The sequence below is a fragment of the Armigeres subalbatus genome, chromosome 3 (genome assembly GCF_024139115.2).
Source record: "Armigeres subalbatus isolate Guangzhou_Male chromosome 3, GZ_Asu_2, whole genome shotgun sequence".
In the NCBI taxonomy this organism is placed as follows: domain Eukaryota; kingdom Metazoa; phylum Arthropoda; class Insecta; order Diptera; family Culicidae; genus Armigeres; species Armigeres subalbatus.
Window position 1 is genome coordinate 359950154 of NC_085141.1, and position 14498 is coordinate 359964651.

Here is a 14498-nt window from a genome sequence, read left to right on the forward strand (position 1 = left end):
TAACTGCCAGAGGCAATTGAAATGTATTAATAATAACTATAACTAAAAGCGTAACATAGCAAATAAGGATGATAGTGTTAAGAAAACACGGAACACCTAGTCTAAGAGATAAATGCATGTATTAGATAATTAGCAAATAAAATTAGATAAAAAAAAAAAAAAAAAAAAAAAGTTACCTAATGTATTCGGCTGGTCCCTTTCCGATGGCACGAGGCCACACACCATGTTAGATTGTTTGGTCTAAATCAGGTCCATATTTTTAGACCAGATATGTTGTCACTTTACTATTATAGTTCCAGACCAAAGTATTTTTCCTGTTCACAAGGGAAGTTTCGTAATGTACGTCACGCAATAAATGGCGATTATCAACCCCTGTTTGTCTTGGATCGTCATGATTCTAGACCCCTTCCCTACCACTCATGTTAAAATTAATGGAATGGCGTCAAATCATTCAAACTTTATCTGTGTGTTCGAAATTTAACGTGAATATGTTTTAAGATGCTAAAAAGGAGGCGATATGTCGGTACTACTACAACTTGTGTGTAGTTATATCGCCTTTACTTTAGGATCTTATGAAGCATCATATACGATTCATATACGATTCTGAGCATTTTTGCATCAAGTTATGATTGATTCTCATTTCTCAATGTGGAAAGTTAGTATTGCGAAGTGAAGCACGCCTCACTCATCATTTCGCACTTCTCATTTCTCACATCTCATGTCGGACTTTTTCATTTTCGTAGTGAGAAGTGAGACTCTCATTCCTCATCACTCACTTCTCACTGTGTAAAGTAAGTTTGAAGTGAGAGGCTTCATACTCGCTCCTCATTTCTCCCTTCTCACTATTCCCAGTGGTCTTTATTGCCAAACGACCGTGAACCCTTCCGTTACCAACCCCCCTTTTGAAAACGAAAATAAAAATCTGTTTTGGCTGTAACTATTTTGTCTTTCGACATTTTTTTTCGAAACTTTCACCAAAAGAAGCGGAATTTATTCAAGTTTCAGGGGCTCTATGGGACCTATGGGCCACTTGATATCGGAGTTATTCCGGATTTAAAATGGGTGTTAGCTTTTGGCCATATGCCAGAACGCATAATTCGGAAATGATTGTTTTAGAAATTAGAAGAGAAACGACGCATAATTATAGATTTGATCAGGAATTTGATCGATTCGAAATATGGCCTGTATTCCGGAGTAGAGATGTCGTAAAATCCCGATTAATCGATTAGTTACTAATCGATTACTCTTGATTCTTGTCGATTATTGAATCGATTAATCATTGTATAGTAATCGATTCAAAATTAATCGATTATCACAACGATGAATCGATTAATCGAAATAATCAATTAATATTCGTCACCCTTATGATGTCGTAAAATTCTGATTAATCGATTAGTAACTAATCGATTACTCACGATTCCTCTCGATTATTGAATCGATTAATCGTTGAGTAATAATCGATTCAAAATTAATCGATTATCACAACGAAGAATCGATTAATCGAAGTAATCGATTAATTTGCGACATCTCAATTCCGGAGTCCAGACGTTCCGCCGGAGCCTACCATCAAATTTAATGATTTCAAAAGTTATGGTATTCCATGGTAGTTTTGTACTTCCTGGACCGTATTTGAACCGATTGGAACCGGTAAACGGTTTTACCATGTACCGGTTCAAGGGACAATTTTGGAAAATAAGCAAACCCCATCATGCGGCATATCAAACTTCTGGATTTTAAAAGTTATGGCATTCTATGGTAATTTGTTATTTCCTGGACCGTATTTGAAACGATTGGAACAGGTAAACAGTTCTACCGAGTACCGGTTCAAAGATCAATTTTGGGAAATAAGCAAACCCAAGCCCTATAAACAAACTTCTTGATTTCAAAAGATATGGCATCTTATAGTATTTTTCTGCTTTTTGGATTATATTTGAACCGATTGGAATCCATAATAATTTAAAGATAAATTTTCGAAATTATGCAATTTCCATCATGCGGTATATTAAACTTCATGATTGGAATTTTTATGCTAGTTTTGTATATCCTGGTCCATATTTAAACCGCTTGGAATTAGTTTACAGGTGAACTTGGGCACTTATTCGAAGGTCAATTTTAAGAAATAGGCACCGGAAATAGAAAATAAACACCGTATCAAGTTAGCCTTGCGAACAATACCGTCGCATTGCCTATCCGAAGATGGCGAGTTTTCAGGTGGAAAATATACTCGGCGGCACCCCTGGGCATATTTTATGCAGTAGAATTGTCTCAAAAAATGGATACTTATGCAGTTATAAAGCAGAATCACCATCTTCAACCAGAGGTCGCACAGACTAACTACTTAACACCTAGTATGAGAAAACGGACAGGACATTTATACAACACACATTTATACGAAAGTTTCCTTCTGACCAGGGCGGGAATCGAACCCACACTCCACAGCACATGCGTCTAGACGATTGACGGTGCCAATTGCATGGCCATTATGCTCATAAATGATGGGTATAGAAAAGTTTTCAATGAATAACTGCAGTAATGGTCATAGCATAGCATAGCATAGGGGGGGAAGGAAGTGTTGATGTAGTACTTACTTAATGAGAGGCCCCCGACTCAGTGACACCCTCATAAGTACCACGGAGTTGGATATTGCGGAAGGTATTCGTTGGGTAAGGATTTGCCTGTAGCTGACAATATGACCGTGGTAGATCTTACACCGTAACACACCACGGAAAGGTGTCTACCCAGCGTTACGGGGGAAATAACTGCAGTAATGGTCATAGAATACTAAGTTGAAAAGCGAGTCAAGATCCAGCTACAATGTGGAGTTATTGTAAAATGAAGAAGAAAATCATGTGTCGTACCAAACATCTTTTTATGATACCTTTGTATTTTCTGGGTAGCATTTTTTTTCCATTCGACCAGTACAAACATTTCAATACATAGGCTCAAATATTGTCCATGAAGTGAAAAACTACTCGTCTACCGGTTCTAATCGTCAAATACGATCCAGGAAGTACGAAACTACCAAGCCATAACTTCTGAAATCATGAAAATGTATATGCCGCATGATGGGATTAGCTCATTTTCCCAAAATTGACCCTCAAACCGGTACTCGATAAATCCGTTTACCGTTTCCAATAGGTTCAAATACGAACCAGGAACTAAAAAACTACCATAGAATGCTAGGGTAAAGGATGTATTTTGGATCAGTCTTACGGGGGCTCTTATTTTGGACCGCCAAGAGGAATTTGCACTCAGTGGTCCAAAATATGAGCCGTAGAACTTGTGGTCCAAAATACCTCCCTTACCCTATAACTTTTGAAATCATGAAGTTTGATACGTCGCAAGATGGGGTTTGCTTATTTTCCAAAATTGTCCATTGAACCGGTTCATGATGAAACCGTGTACCGGTTCCAATTGGTTAAAAAACTGTCCAGGAAGTACAAAACTACCCTGGAATGCCATAACTTTTGAAATCGTGAAGTTTGATACTCCGCATGATGGGGTTTGCTTATTTTCTAAAATTGTCCCTAGAACCGGTACTCGGTAAATCAGTTTACCGGTTCCAATCGGTTCAAATACGGTCTGGGAAGTACAAAACTATCTTAGAATACCATTACTTTTGAAATCATGATGTTTGATGGGTCGCATGATGGTAGGGGAGGAGGTTCGGTTGTGGGCACCCTTTTGTGTTTGGTCCATACCTTTGCCCTGGTTGATCTTATGTCGACATTTGCATAGCAATCGAAAGCTAAACTTATAACCTTACTACTAGCAAAGAAATTAATATGATTTCATCGATTTAGAAAAAAATATTGACAATTTAGAAAATTTGACATTTTTGGACATTTTCATTTCGTGGTTCGGTTGTGGGCACCCTTGAAAACTTAGCTAAAAATAAAGAAGCATGAATAAAAACCACCCACATTTAAAGACAAGGAATAGTTTATTCATTCTAAAAGCCAGGAGACGCTAAAAAAACTCAAATCAATTCACCTAGCAGTGATGATGTCTCCCTCGGTGCATTAAAAAGGATGTTGAAAAATCACATAAGAAAGGTCTAAAATAGCACTTTAGGTAAATGGGTTTTAATTTTTCATTGATTTACGTTTTATTGGTATGCATCACAGTCAAAAAAATCCTGATTAATCACCCTAGCGGCAATAGTGCCTTTCTCGTTCATTTCAAAAAATAATATTTTGGCCATAAATTTTGATCCCATAGTCCGATCTGACCAATTTTCAATAGGAAACAATGGGAAAGCATTCCCCGTCGAATGCAACTTGAGGGAAGCAAATCGGTCAACGCTTTCTTCCAAAAAGTGTGTGTAGAATGACTAGACATGCCCAAAGAACAAAAATATTAAATAAACTCAATATTTCGAACAATTATGTCAAACTAATTATAAAAACTGCCTTAAAACGTTATTAAAAATAAGTTAAGGGACAAGTAAAACGATATTGAATGATTTATCAATAAAATGAGGGTGCCCATAACCGAACCAATAAAGGTGCCCACAACCGAATTTCGCAGCCTTCTTGGAACGAGAAGAAAAAAAAATTCGCGCTAAAATTTTGTTGGCAATCGACATTGGGCCTCAAAATAGATTAAATTTACTGTGTAAATACGCATTAGAACTCACTTTTTGAATTAAATCCTTTAATTTATGACACTTTGATATTGAGCACAAAACATCATGCTATTATAGCAAACAAATGACGGTTGTCAGAATGACAGCATCTCTTATCTGTCAAAAGATACATAGGGGTGCTCATAACCGAACGGTGCCCACAACCGAACCTCCTCCCCTATTCACCTATTTCCGTGGCGCCCATATCCAGATAAGTCTGACTTGCGGTTAGCGGCATTTAAGGTCAAATGACTTTTTTTGCCAAAAGACTTTTTCGGCCAAATGATTCGGAAAAAACGCATTTTTGGCCAAATGGCCCTTTCTGTTAAACGACCGTTTCGGCCAAATGACCTGTTCGGCCAAACGACCTATTCGGCCAAATTTCCTCTTTGGCCTAATAACCATTCGGCCTAATGATTTATTCTGCTAAATGACTTTTTGCCCAATGGTCTGTTCGATCAAATGGTATATTCGACAAAATGGCAATTCCCCCTTTTTGGCATGTACATGGAAAAGGAAAAGGCATGTACTGTCCTGTCATCTCAGAAATTCTCCATATAAAAATAGGACAATGCTAATAAATATATCAGGTTATGAGCAATAAATAAATAGAAATTTTCCAAAAATAATGTAACATTTTCATAAACAAGTGAGGAGTTTCCACAGACCTGAATTAAATTAGCACCTAAAATAAAACCAAACTTCCACAAATAAAATCAATATTAGCACTAAACAATTACAAATTTTTCCACAAAATAAATATTTTTTTTACATAAACAAATTAAAATTTTCCACAAAGTAATCAATAGAAAACGATAAAAAATAGAAAAATTTCCATGAAAAAATTACAAAAAAGCAATAAAATTGATAAAATTTTTCATGAACTTTAAAGAGGGAGTCATCTTTGGTAAAATGCTCAGTTTTATTGCTTTCTATATTCCTTGATGGAAATTTTCACATTTTTATTGCATTTTATTGATTTTTTCGTGGAAAATTTCTAATTTTCCTGTAGGAAAAAAAAAATATTTGGGGAAAAATTTGTAATTGTTTGATGCTAATATTAAGTTCTTTATGAAAAGTTTGTATTTTTATCCATGGCAAATTTTGATTTCTTTATGGAAAATTCTTCTTTTATAATTGCATGGTTTGCTATTAAAAGTGCTTATTTATTTTTGTTTTGTGAGAAATTCTCAATTGTTCGTGGAAATTTTGCATTATTTGTGGAGATTTTATGCTTATTTAAGGTTTTTATTTTAGTCGAATAAGAGTCACTTATGTGAAGATCGCGTGCTATCTCTAATGAAAATTGGAACAATAGTTACGTGATCGAAATTAAAAATCACGAAATAAAAAAAAATCGAAATTTTTGAATGTTTATTAGAATGTAGTAGTAATCCCAATCCCTGTGAAATGCCGCTAGATAAGATCAATCATAGAGTAGCGAATGCGAAGGTTTTCCTAGCAGGATGTTAAGCTTCGCCAGCCCCCTAAAACAAAAACCTTACCTAATATTCTGTTTCGACAAGCTGCATCGAGAATTAATCAGTGAGTACGAAGAAATTTATCAAAAAATGCTCTTTTTTTGGCCTGTAGCGGGAAATGGAGCAGCTGACGGAACCACTTGTTATTACCCTACTTGAACACTCAACACATGTTCTAAGGAATAAGGAACCATAAAATATTTATAAAAAGGAGCCGATAGCTATTAAAGATCATCTCGCATATGACAATTTAAAAAAAAAAACTAATTGATATAGTATAGAACCTATTCATAGATAATCCTTTAAAAACTTGCAGTGAATATGAACCCCGCTCAACTGTTTCTACCCTAATGCATTTCGATCAGATAAGCCCGAGGTCACGAAACCGATTGAATTCCCATCAGCGCTCGAATGTAATTGAAATGTTAAGCCATCCTCCGAGTGACGCATTCCAGGAAACCTTGCATTCCCCTAATCCGGATCTCCAAATAGCACCTCTCCGACACACTACCGACCGGTGCTGGTGCAGTGTGTCGGGTGAATAGTTAAGTAAACGAAAGCAATATAGGCTCCGCCGCATCCTGAAAGGGGGAGGGCAGGGCGGAGACGACGGCGCGGTGGGAAAGACGACTTACATAGTACTTGCAAATTGACTGCCTCGTGTACGCTGCGCTGTAATGCCTCGTTCGTGCTCTGACACGTATAGACGTTTCCGTTCATGTCCTGGGTGATGTTTACCTTCAGTTCCAGCGACGATACGGTGCCACCCCAGAGGCCCGGTTTGGACGAGTTATTTATACCTAAAAGGTAGGAGGGGAGGGAAGCGAGCGGGAGAAAAATCGGTTAGAACCATCAGGTTTGGCTTCGACTTTTACACTAATGCCGGTGATATGCCACGACGGCCGGGCTGTTGCTTCTGCCATTGTTGGCGGGTGGGGTTTTCACTCCGGGGATAAAGTGCTTCAGACTCTGGTGTTGTATATGCGAACGAATTTCCGTTGGATGGGATGGATATGGGCTTTTTGCCGAATGCATCTTCTAGGTTCGTTTAAGCTTATGCCGGTCGGCAGCGTTCTCACGAGCGAAGCGACATGTGTCACACATTTTGCGGTGGCATCAATGTCAGCCGACGTTGACATCCGTTGGAGCGTGCACTGTGGTTCGGTTAGACTAAATCTTGGATTATGTACGCATTGGAATAGGGTACTGGACAAGAATATAAATGAATAGCTAACAAGTTTACCATTCTTCGATGTGATAGAGGTATAACAAATACATTTCCAAGATTTTTTTACAAAAAACCTGGCATGTTGTAAAATAAAAAGCAAGCATTTTCCTAACTCGAACCACAGTGCAGAGTGTCGCTAGTTCGATACACGCACTAATTCCCGTATTCCCTGGCCGAGCCGGAATGGAAAGCTGTCGTAATGGAGTTCTGACAATCGCTCTATCCGGAGGAAAGCCCCACCCAGAACGGCACCAGAGTCGGTGGCGTTGCGTTGCTTTCGGTTGCTGGTAGCGCGGCGGATGTCGAACTCGATTATAAACCCTGCTATGCATGCAAGCTGAAAGCCGAAGTAGGGGGCTTACCTTGTACTGCGATGCCATCGCGCCACCAGGAAATTATCGCCGGCGGATTACTCGAGCTCGAATCGCAGATCAACGTCGCTTCGATGCCGGGCTTCAACTCGGGTGGGTCGATCGTTATCTTCACCGTCTCCGGGGCAACTGTGCGGAATATGCGAATGGTAAAACGGTTATAGGCCCTTGTCATAGTGCGGTTCGGAAACGGAGGGCGAAATTGCATGAGATTAAACTATGCGGTTCTGGTGGCGGCTGAGCTGCCTGCAGTGGATTTTTCGCGTGATGGAACGATACCGCAGAATCGCGCACATACGAAAATGGGCTCGGGATATTATAGGAATGAAAAAATGGCCACTGCGGTTAATCTTTGGATTGCCCACCGATAGGAAGGATGAGAGGGAATGGTACTTACAGTGGACGCTAAGGGTTTTCGTCTGGAACAGCGGAATCTCGGTGGCCGAATTGTGGGCTTCACAGCGGTAGCGTGCCTGATTGTCTGTCACATTTGCCAGGATGGTGAGTTCGGCCGAAACGGATTTGTCCGCTGTCTTTACGGCGGAATTGACCTGAAATGATGGAGGAAGATAATTTAAATGTTTTAGTAGTGCCTGTGAGTATCTGTTTGAACTTATTTGTGTTAATTTTTTTATTATTCGTCAATAGATAAAGATAAAGTGAGTTAAACAGTTTGGATTTGATCATGTTTACATTTCATAAGTCAAGAACACTTTATTTGAATATCAAATTATTTTCTAGTGAGAAAAAGTAAAAGTTGCATATCAAGAAAAATAAATACTGGTGTTCCGAAAATTAAACTGTCGTCTATGGTTCCGCTAATATTTGCTCAACCAAATCATGTGGCAGGGGATGTCACTCGGTTTGTCACTCAGTTACCGATGATCGAACCATAAAGCACCACGATTCCATGCCCAGCATGCTTCCACGTAGGACAGAATTTGATGACAAAGTAGGAAAAACATTCGGTGTGTGTTCCCTCTTATTTACCTACCTTTTGGACATGTCAAAGAATGTTTGTTTCATGGGGAAAGTTTCAGTGTTGTGCAAAAATATTTACCTGGAAAGGTACGTTATCATTCTCGATTTCCCATCCTCGGTTGTGCTTTTCTGATACATCACCGCTGATGTTTTATGAAATGACAATGAAGGTCAAACATTGCGGCATCGATGAAATGATGCTTCAGGAATAATAAAGGTATCGGCTGTCAGGGAGAGTTATATGATTTGGGTTTTCTTCGACGTGATTGAGCCTTCCGACTGACAAATTTGTTATGGTCTATAGTAATGCTAATAATGTTTTCAGCATAATCCTTTCCAGACAGGAATAAATAGACCATGACAAATGAAATTATTGCAAATTCATATGTTTTTCGGGATATTATTTTTCAGTCTCAATAAAAAGATTTTTGGTGAATGAAAAAGTTTTTTGAATTTTTATGGAATTTGTGGTGCGAAATATTAGACAATAGAGATTGTGTTAACTAGAACGAATGCCAAGGGTGACTACAAAGAGAGTAAAAATGTCAATCAAGTCTCATGCCCTAGGCCCTCTAGAATCCCTATAACGGTACTGAGAGTGAAAAATAAATCTCGACACGCCCTGAATAATTTTAGGTTCTAGAATTGCAGCAAAAAAATCCAAAGCTGCTTAAGCAATTCTAAATTAATCAAATTTAATGCCCAGTGTAACCAATGCCTTGCTGATTTATTTTTAGATTACCACGCCAATTTAGCAAATAATCCATCTCATATTCGTCTTTATCATAAACCATTTGACATTTATTTTTGAAGATTCACATCGTCATAAGAAGTACAAAATTTAAAAAAAAATAATCGTTTGGAAACTTGTTCCTCCGAACTTTCGGGCGCACAAAATTTGTCAAATTTTCCCAAAAGATTGTCTTTTCTTTTAAATTCAGAAAAAAGTAGTTAGAAAATTCATATCGCTTGGAAGTTCAGAAGGAAGATTGAATAAATTTCTTATAGAAATTCTAATAAATTTCTAAAGGAAGTTCGAATGAATTTCTGAAAGAAGTATAGATTTAAAGACTAAATTATTTCAGATGGAAATTCGAATTAATGTACAATAAAAAATCGAAAGAATTTCGAATGAAGGAAGTTCAAATACATTTTTTGATAGAAATACAAATGTAGTCCCTACAGAAATTTAAATGAACTTTCGATGGACATTAGAATAAATTTCCGATGGAAAGTTTGAGCAGTTTTCCGATGAAATCTTGAAAGAAATTAATCTTCGAGTTTGAATAATTTTTGATTCAATTTCGAATGAATTTTCGAAGAAAAAGTCAAATCAATCTCCGATCAAATGAATCACTGATACAAATTCGGATGAATTTCCGATAAAAATTGAATTGAACTCCTCCTGGAAATTCGATTGAATTTCTAATGGAACCACGAATGAATTTCCGTTGGATATGGATGAATGACTTTCCAATGGATATTCGAATGAATCCTAGACGGAATTTCGATTGGACTTCAGAGGGAAATTTGAATGACTTTCCGATGGAAATGGGATTGAATTTCCAATAAAAATTCAAAAGAATTTTCAACGGAGATTCGAATAAATCATCCAAACTCGATTAAATTTTCGATGAAAATTTTAATGAACTGCCGATGGAAGTTTAAATGAATTTCCTCTGAATGTTCGAATGAATTTCCTCTGGAAATTCGAATGAATTTCCTCTGGAAATTCGAATGAATTTCCTCTGGAAATTCGAATGAATTTCCTCTGGAAATTCGAATGAATTTCCTCTGGAAATTCGAATGAATTTCCTCTGGAAATTCGAATAAATTTCCTCTGGAAATTCGAATGAATTTCCTTTGGAAATTCGAATGAATTTCCTCTGGAAATTCGAATGAATTTCCTTTGGAAATTCGAATGAATTTCCTTTGGAAATTCGAATGAATTTCCTCTGGAAATTGGAATGAATTTCCTCTGGAAATTGGAATGAATTTCCTCTGGAAATTCGAATGAATTTCCTCTGGAAATTCGGATAAATTTCCTCTGGAAATTCGGAAGAATTTCCTCTGAATATTCAGATGAATTTCCTCTGGAAATTCGAATGAATTTCCTCTGGAAATTCGAATGAATTTCCTCTGGAAATTCGAATGAATTTCCTCTGGAAATTCGAATGAATGAAAACAAATTCGAATGAATTTCCTCTGAAAATTGGAATGAATTTCCTCTGGAAATTGGAATGAATTTCCTCTGGAAATTCGAATGAATTTCCTCTGGAAATTCGAATGAATTTCCTCTGGAAATTCGAATGAATGAAAACAAATTCGAATGAATTTCCTCTGGAAATTTGAATGAATTTCCTCTGGAAATTGGAATGAATTTCCTCTGGAAATTGAATGAATTTCCTCTGGAATTCGAATGAATTTCCTCTGGAAATTGAATGAATTTCCTCTGGAAATTCAGATGAATTTCCTCTGAATTGGAATGAATTTCCTCTGGAAATTGAATGAATTTCCTCTGGAAATTGGAATGAATTTCCTCTGGAAATTGAATGAATTTCCTCTGGAAATTCGAATGAATTTCCGTTGGAAATTCGAATGAATTTCTTTTGGAAATTCGAATGAATTTACGTTGGAAATTCGAATGAATTTCTTTTGGAAATTCGAATGAATTTCCGTTGGAAATTCGAATGAATTTCCGTTGGAAATTCGAATGAATTTCCGTTGGAAATTCGAATGAATTTCCGTTGGAAATTGAATGAATTTCCTTTGGAAATCGAATGAATTTCCGTTGAAATTGAATGAATTTCCGTTGGAAATTCGAATGAATTTCCGTTGGAAATTGAATGAATTTCCGTTGGAAGTCGAATGAATTTCCGTTGGAATTGAATGAATTTCCGTTGGAAATTCGAATGAATTTCCGTTGGAAATTCGAATGAATTTCCGTTGGAAATTCGAATGAATTTCCGTTGGAAATTCGAATGAATTTCCGTTGGAAATTCGAATGAATTTCCGTTGGAAATTCGAATGAATTTCCGTTTTAAATTCGAATGAATTTCCGTTGGAAATTCGAATGAATTTTCAATTCGAATGAATTTTCAATTCGAATGAATTTTCAATTCGAATGAATTTTCAATTCGAATGAATTTTCAATTCGAATGAATTTTCAATTCGAATGAATTTTCGTTGGAAATTCGAATGAATTTTCGTTGGAAATTCGAATGAATTTCCGTTGAAAATTCAAATGAATTTCCGTTGGAAATTCAAATGAATTTCCGTTGGAAATTCAAATGAATTTCCGTTGGAAATTCGAATGAATTTGTATTTCCGATTGGAAATTCGGATGAATTTCTTAAAGAAATTTGAATGATTTTCTCAAGGAAATTTAAGTGAAATCAGGATGGAAGTTAGAATAAATTTTCGATAAAAATTCGAATGAAATTGCAATGAAAATTCGAATAAATTTCTGGTGAAAATTCGAATGAGTTTCCGATGGAAATTTGTATGAATTTCCGATGAAAATTCGAATGATTTTTTGATGAAAAATCGAATGAGTTCCCGATAAAATTTCAAATGAATATTCTATGGAAACTCGAATGAATTTTTGGAAAAAATTCGAATGAATTAACGATGAAATTTTCAATGCAAGTTTGATATAAATAAAAATGAATTTCTGTGGAAAAAAATCGAATAAATATCCAATGGAAGTTCGAATTAGTTTCAAATGGAAATTCGAATAAATTTCTGATGGAAATTTGAATGAATTTCTGATTGCAATTCAATTGAGTTTCCGATAAGAATGCGAATGAATTTTTGATGGAAACTCAAATGAACCTCTAATATGCGAAAGAATTTCCGATGGAAATTCGATTGAGATTTGAAATGATTTCCGATGAAATTTTTGGAAAATTCAAGTGGTTTCCGCCGGAAATTCGAATAAACTTCGTTGGAGATTCGAATTTCTGATTTCTGATTTCTGATTTCTGATTTCTGATTTCGGATTACGGATTACGGATTTCTGATTTCAGATTACGAATTTCGGATTTCTGATTTTCTAATTTCTGAGTGCAAATCGCCATCTTCAGATGTGCCATCCTACGCTGCTGATTTCTGATTTCTTATTTCAGATTTTTGATTTCTGATTTCTGATTTCTGATTTCGGATTACGGATTACGGATTACGGATTTCTGATTTCTGATTTCGGATTTCTTATTTTCTGATTTCTGAGTGCCAGAGACCATTTTTAGCAACTCGACCACATTATTAATACAAGTGATCATCGACAGTCGATAACAAAACTCTGAAGAAGTTTTCAAGTAGAAAACGAAACGCATATCTGTCGAAACAAAATTCGTCATAGTGCACAATAGGAAAAAATGAGGTATTTTTGGCCAAAATTATGAATCCTGCAATAAACGGTGGTATTCATCAAAAAAAACATAGATAGAAAAGAAAAATATTTTTTACTGAGCCTTCAATGGGGTATGGGGCCAATTTTCGGCATAGCATCGATTTTTGTCATATTCTACAAAACCAACGGAATTTGGTCACTTTTTGGCTTGCAATAAGCCTGTTTGATGCTAGATAAAATATTAATGGTCGTATACTGTATATTCGTGTCACAGACAAATGGACGCAACACAGATTTCCTAAAATGACCAAAAAATCACTATTAGCTTCTGGCGTTGAAAATTCACTGAGTAAAACTTATTAAACCAACAAAGGAGGGCAGAACAGATTCAATTAGCGTCATATTGTGACATCAACGAAATAGAGATTCATTTATTTGATATTTCATTAAGATTTCTTTCATAATTATAAAAAGGTATTGTGGCAAAGAGTTATTCACACTACTCATCCAACACGTTATGACACGTTATGGTTAAATCTATAATTCACTCCTATAATGTAGTAGTGTCAAAATTTTAAATTTTAAACAACTTCCCTTCTCACTGCGTAACGCTTTTTATATGATAGATGATTTTTTCTTGAATTATGCGCAACGTTAAGGCATAACCCTTTCCCTTAAAATGTTATGTGAATTGTGTTCGTCACTAAATTCAATTAAAGTGGCATTATTGAGTAACTCAGATTAAAATTTAAAAATAAGAAGTTTACCAAAACACCTGCTTAATCCCCCTAGCGGTAATGTTGTCTTTATCGTACATTATAACAAAATGTATTTTGGCCATAACTTTTAAGCCCATAGTGCGATCCAGCCTATTTTTAATAGGGAACAATGGACCAACGTTCTCTGACGAATGAAACTTGTTGCGAGTAAATCGGTTTATAGTAAGTGCTTAAAAAAGAGTTAAGACCATTTTTGCTCACACACATACAGACATCACCTCAATTCTTCGAACTGAGTCGATCAGTATACAACACTATTAGAGTTTGGGCTTTTTTTCAAATGCTTTTAGAGCGATCATACAGCTTCTACGTATATTTAGTACACGAGAAAGGCAAAAATGGGCAATTTTTAAAATTCATGTATCTTACAAAATGGTGAATTTGGGCAGAATTTTATTCATTGTCCTCAAAGCTTAAGAGTTCAATAGTGTTGTGCATGATGTTTTACTGCGGGGTATTGCGGGGTACCACACTGTTTTGTCCGTTAAATATTGCGTAAAATATGCTTTTATAAAACTACTAAAAACTTAATTCTGGACGGAGCTATTATTACATTATAAAGCCTATTGCATAGATCTATTTAAGAGCTTTGTATTTTTTTCTTTATCGTTCGTAATAGTTGTTTTTAAAGGCGGCTTATTGGGCCTGCGCAAACCTCCTGTCTCGTCGGAGGGCCGTCG

General features: G+C 36.2%; 1 protein-coding gene across 11 annotated transcripts in view; it reads right to left on the minus strand.

The window, feature by feature from the left end:
- The window catches only part of LOC134226251 (nephrin), a 1334188-nt gene that overhangs the window by 95098 nt on the left and 1224592 nt on the right, over nt 1-14498 (minus strand). For all 11 annotated transcript variants that reach the window (XM_062706895.1, XM_062706896.1, XM_062706904.1 and 8 more), the window contains 3 exons: nt 8105-8258; nt 7699-7836; nt 6744-6908 (listed from right to left, as the gene is read on the minus strand). In XM_062706895.1, the coding sequence (XP_062562879.1) occupies nt 6744-6908; nt 7699-7836; nt 8105-8258 (457 nt within the window). The remainder of the gene's footprint in view (nt 1-6743; nt 6909-7698; nt 7837-8104; nt 8259-14498) is intronic.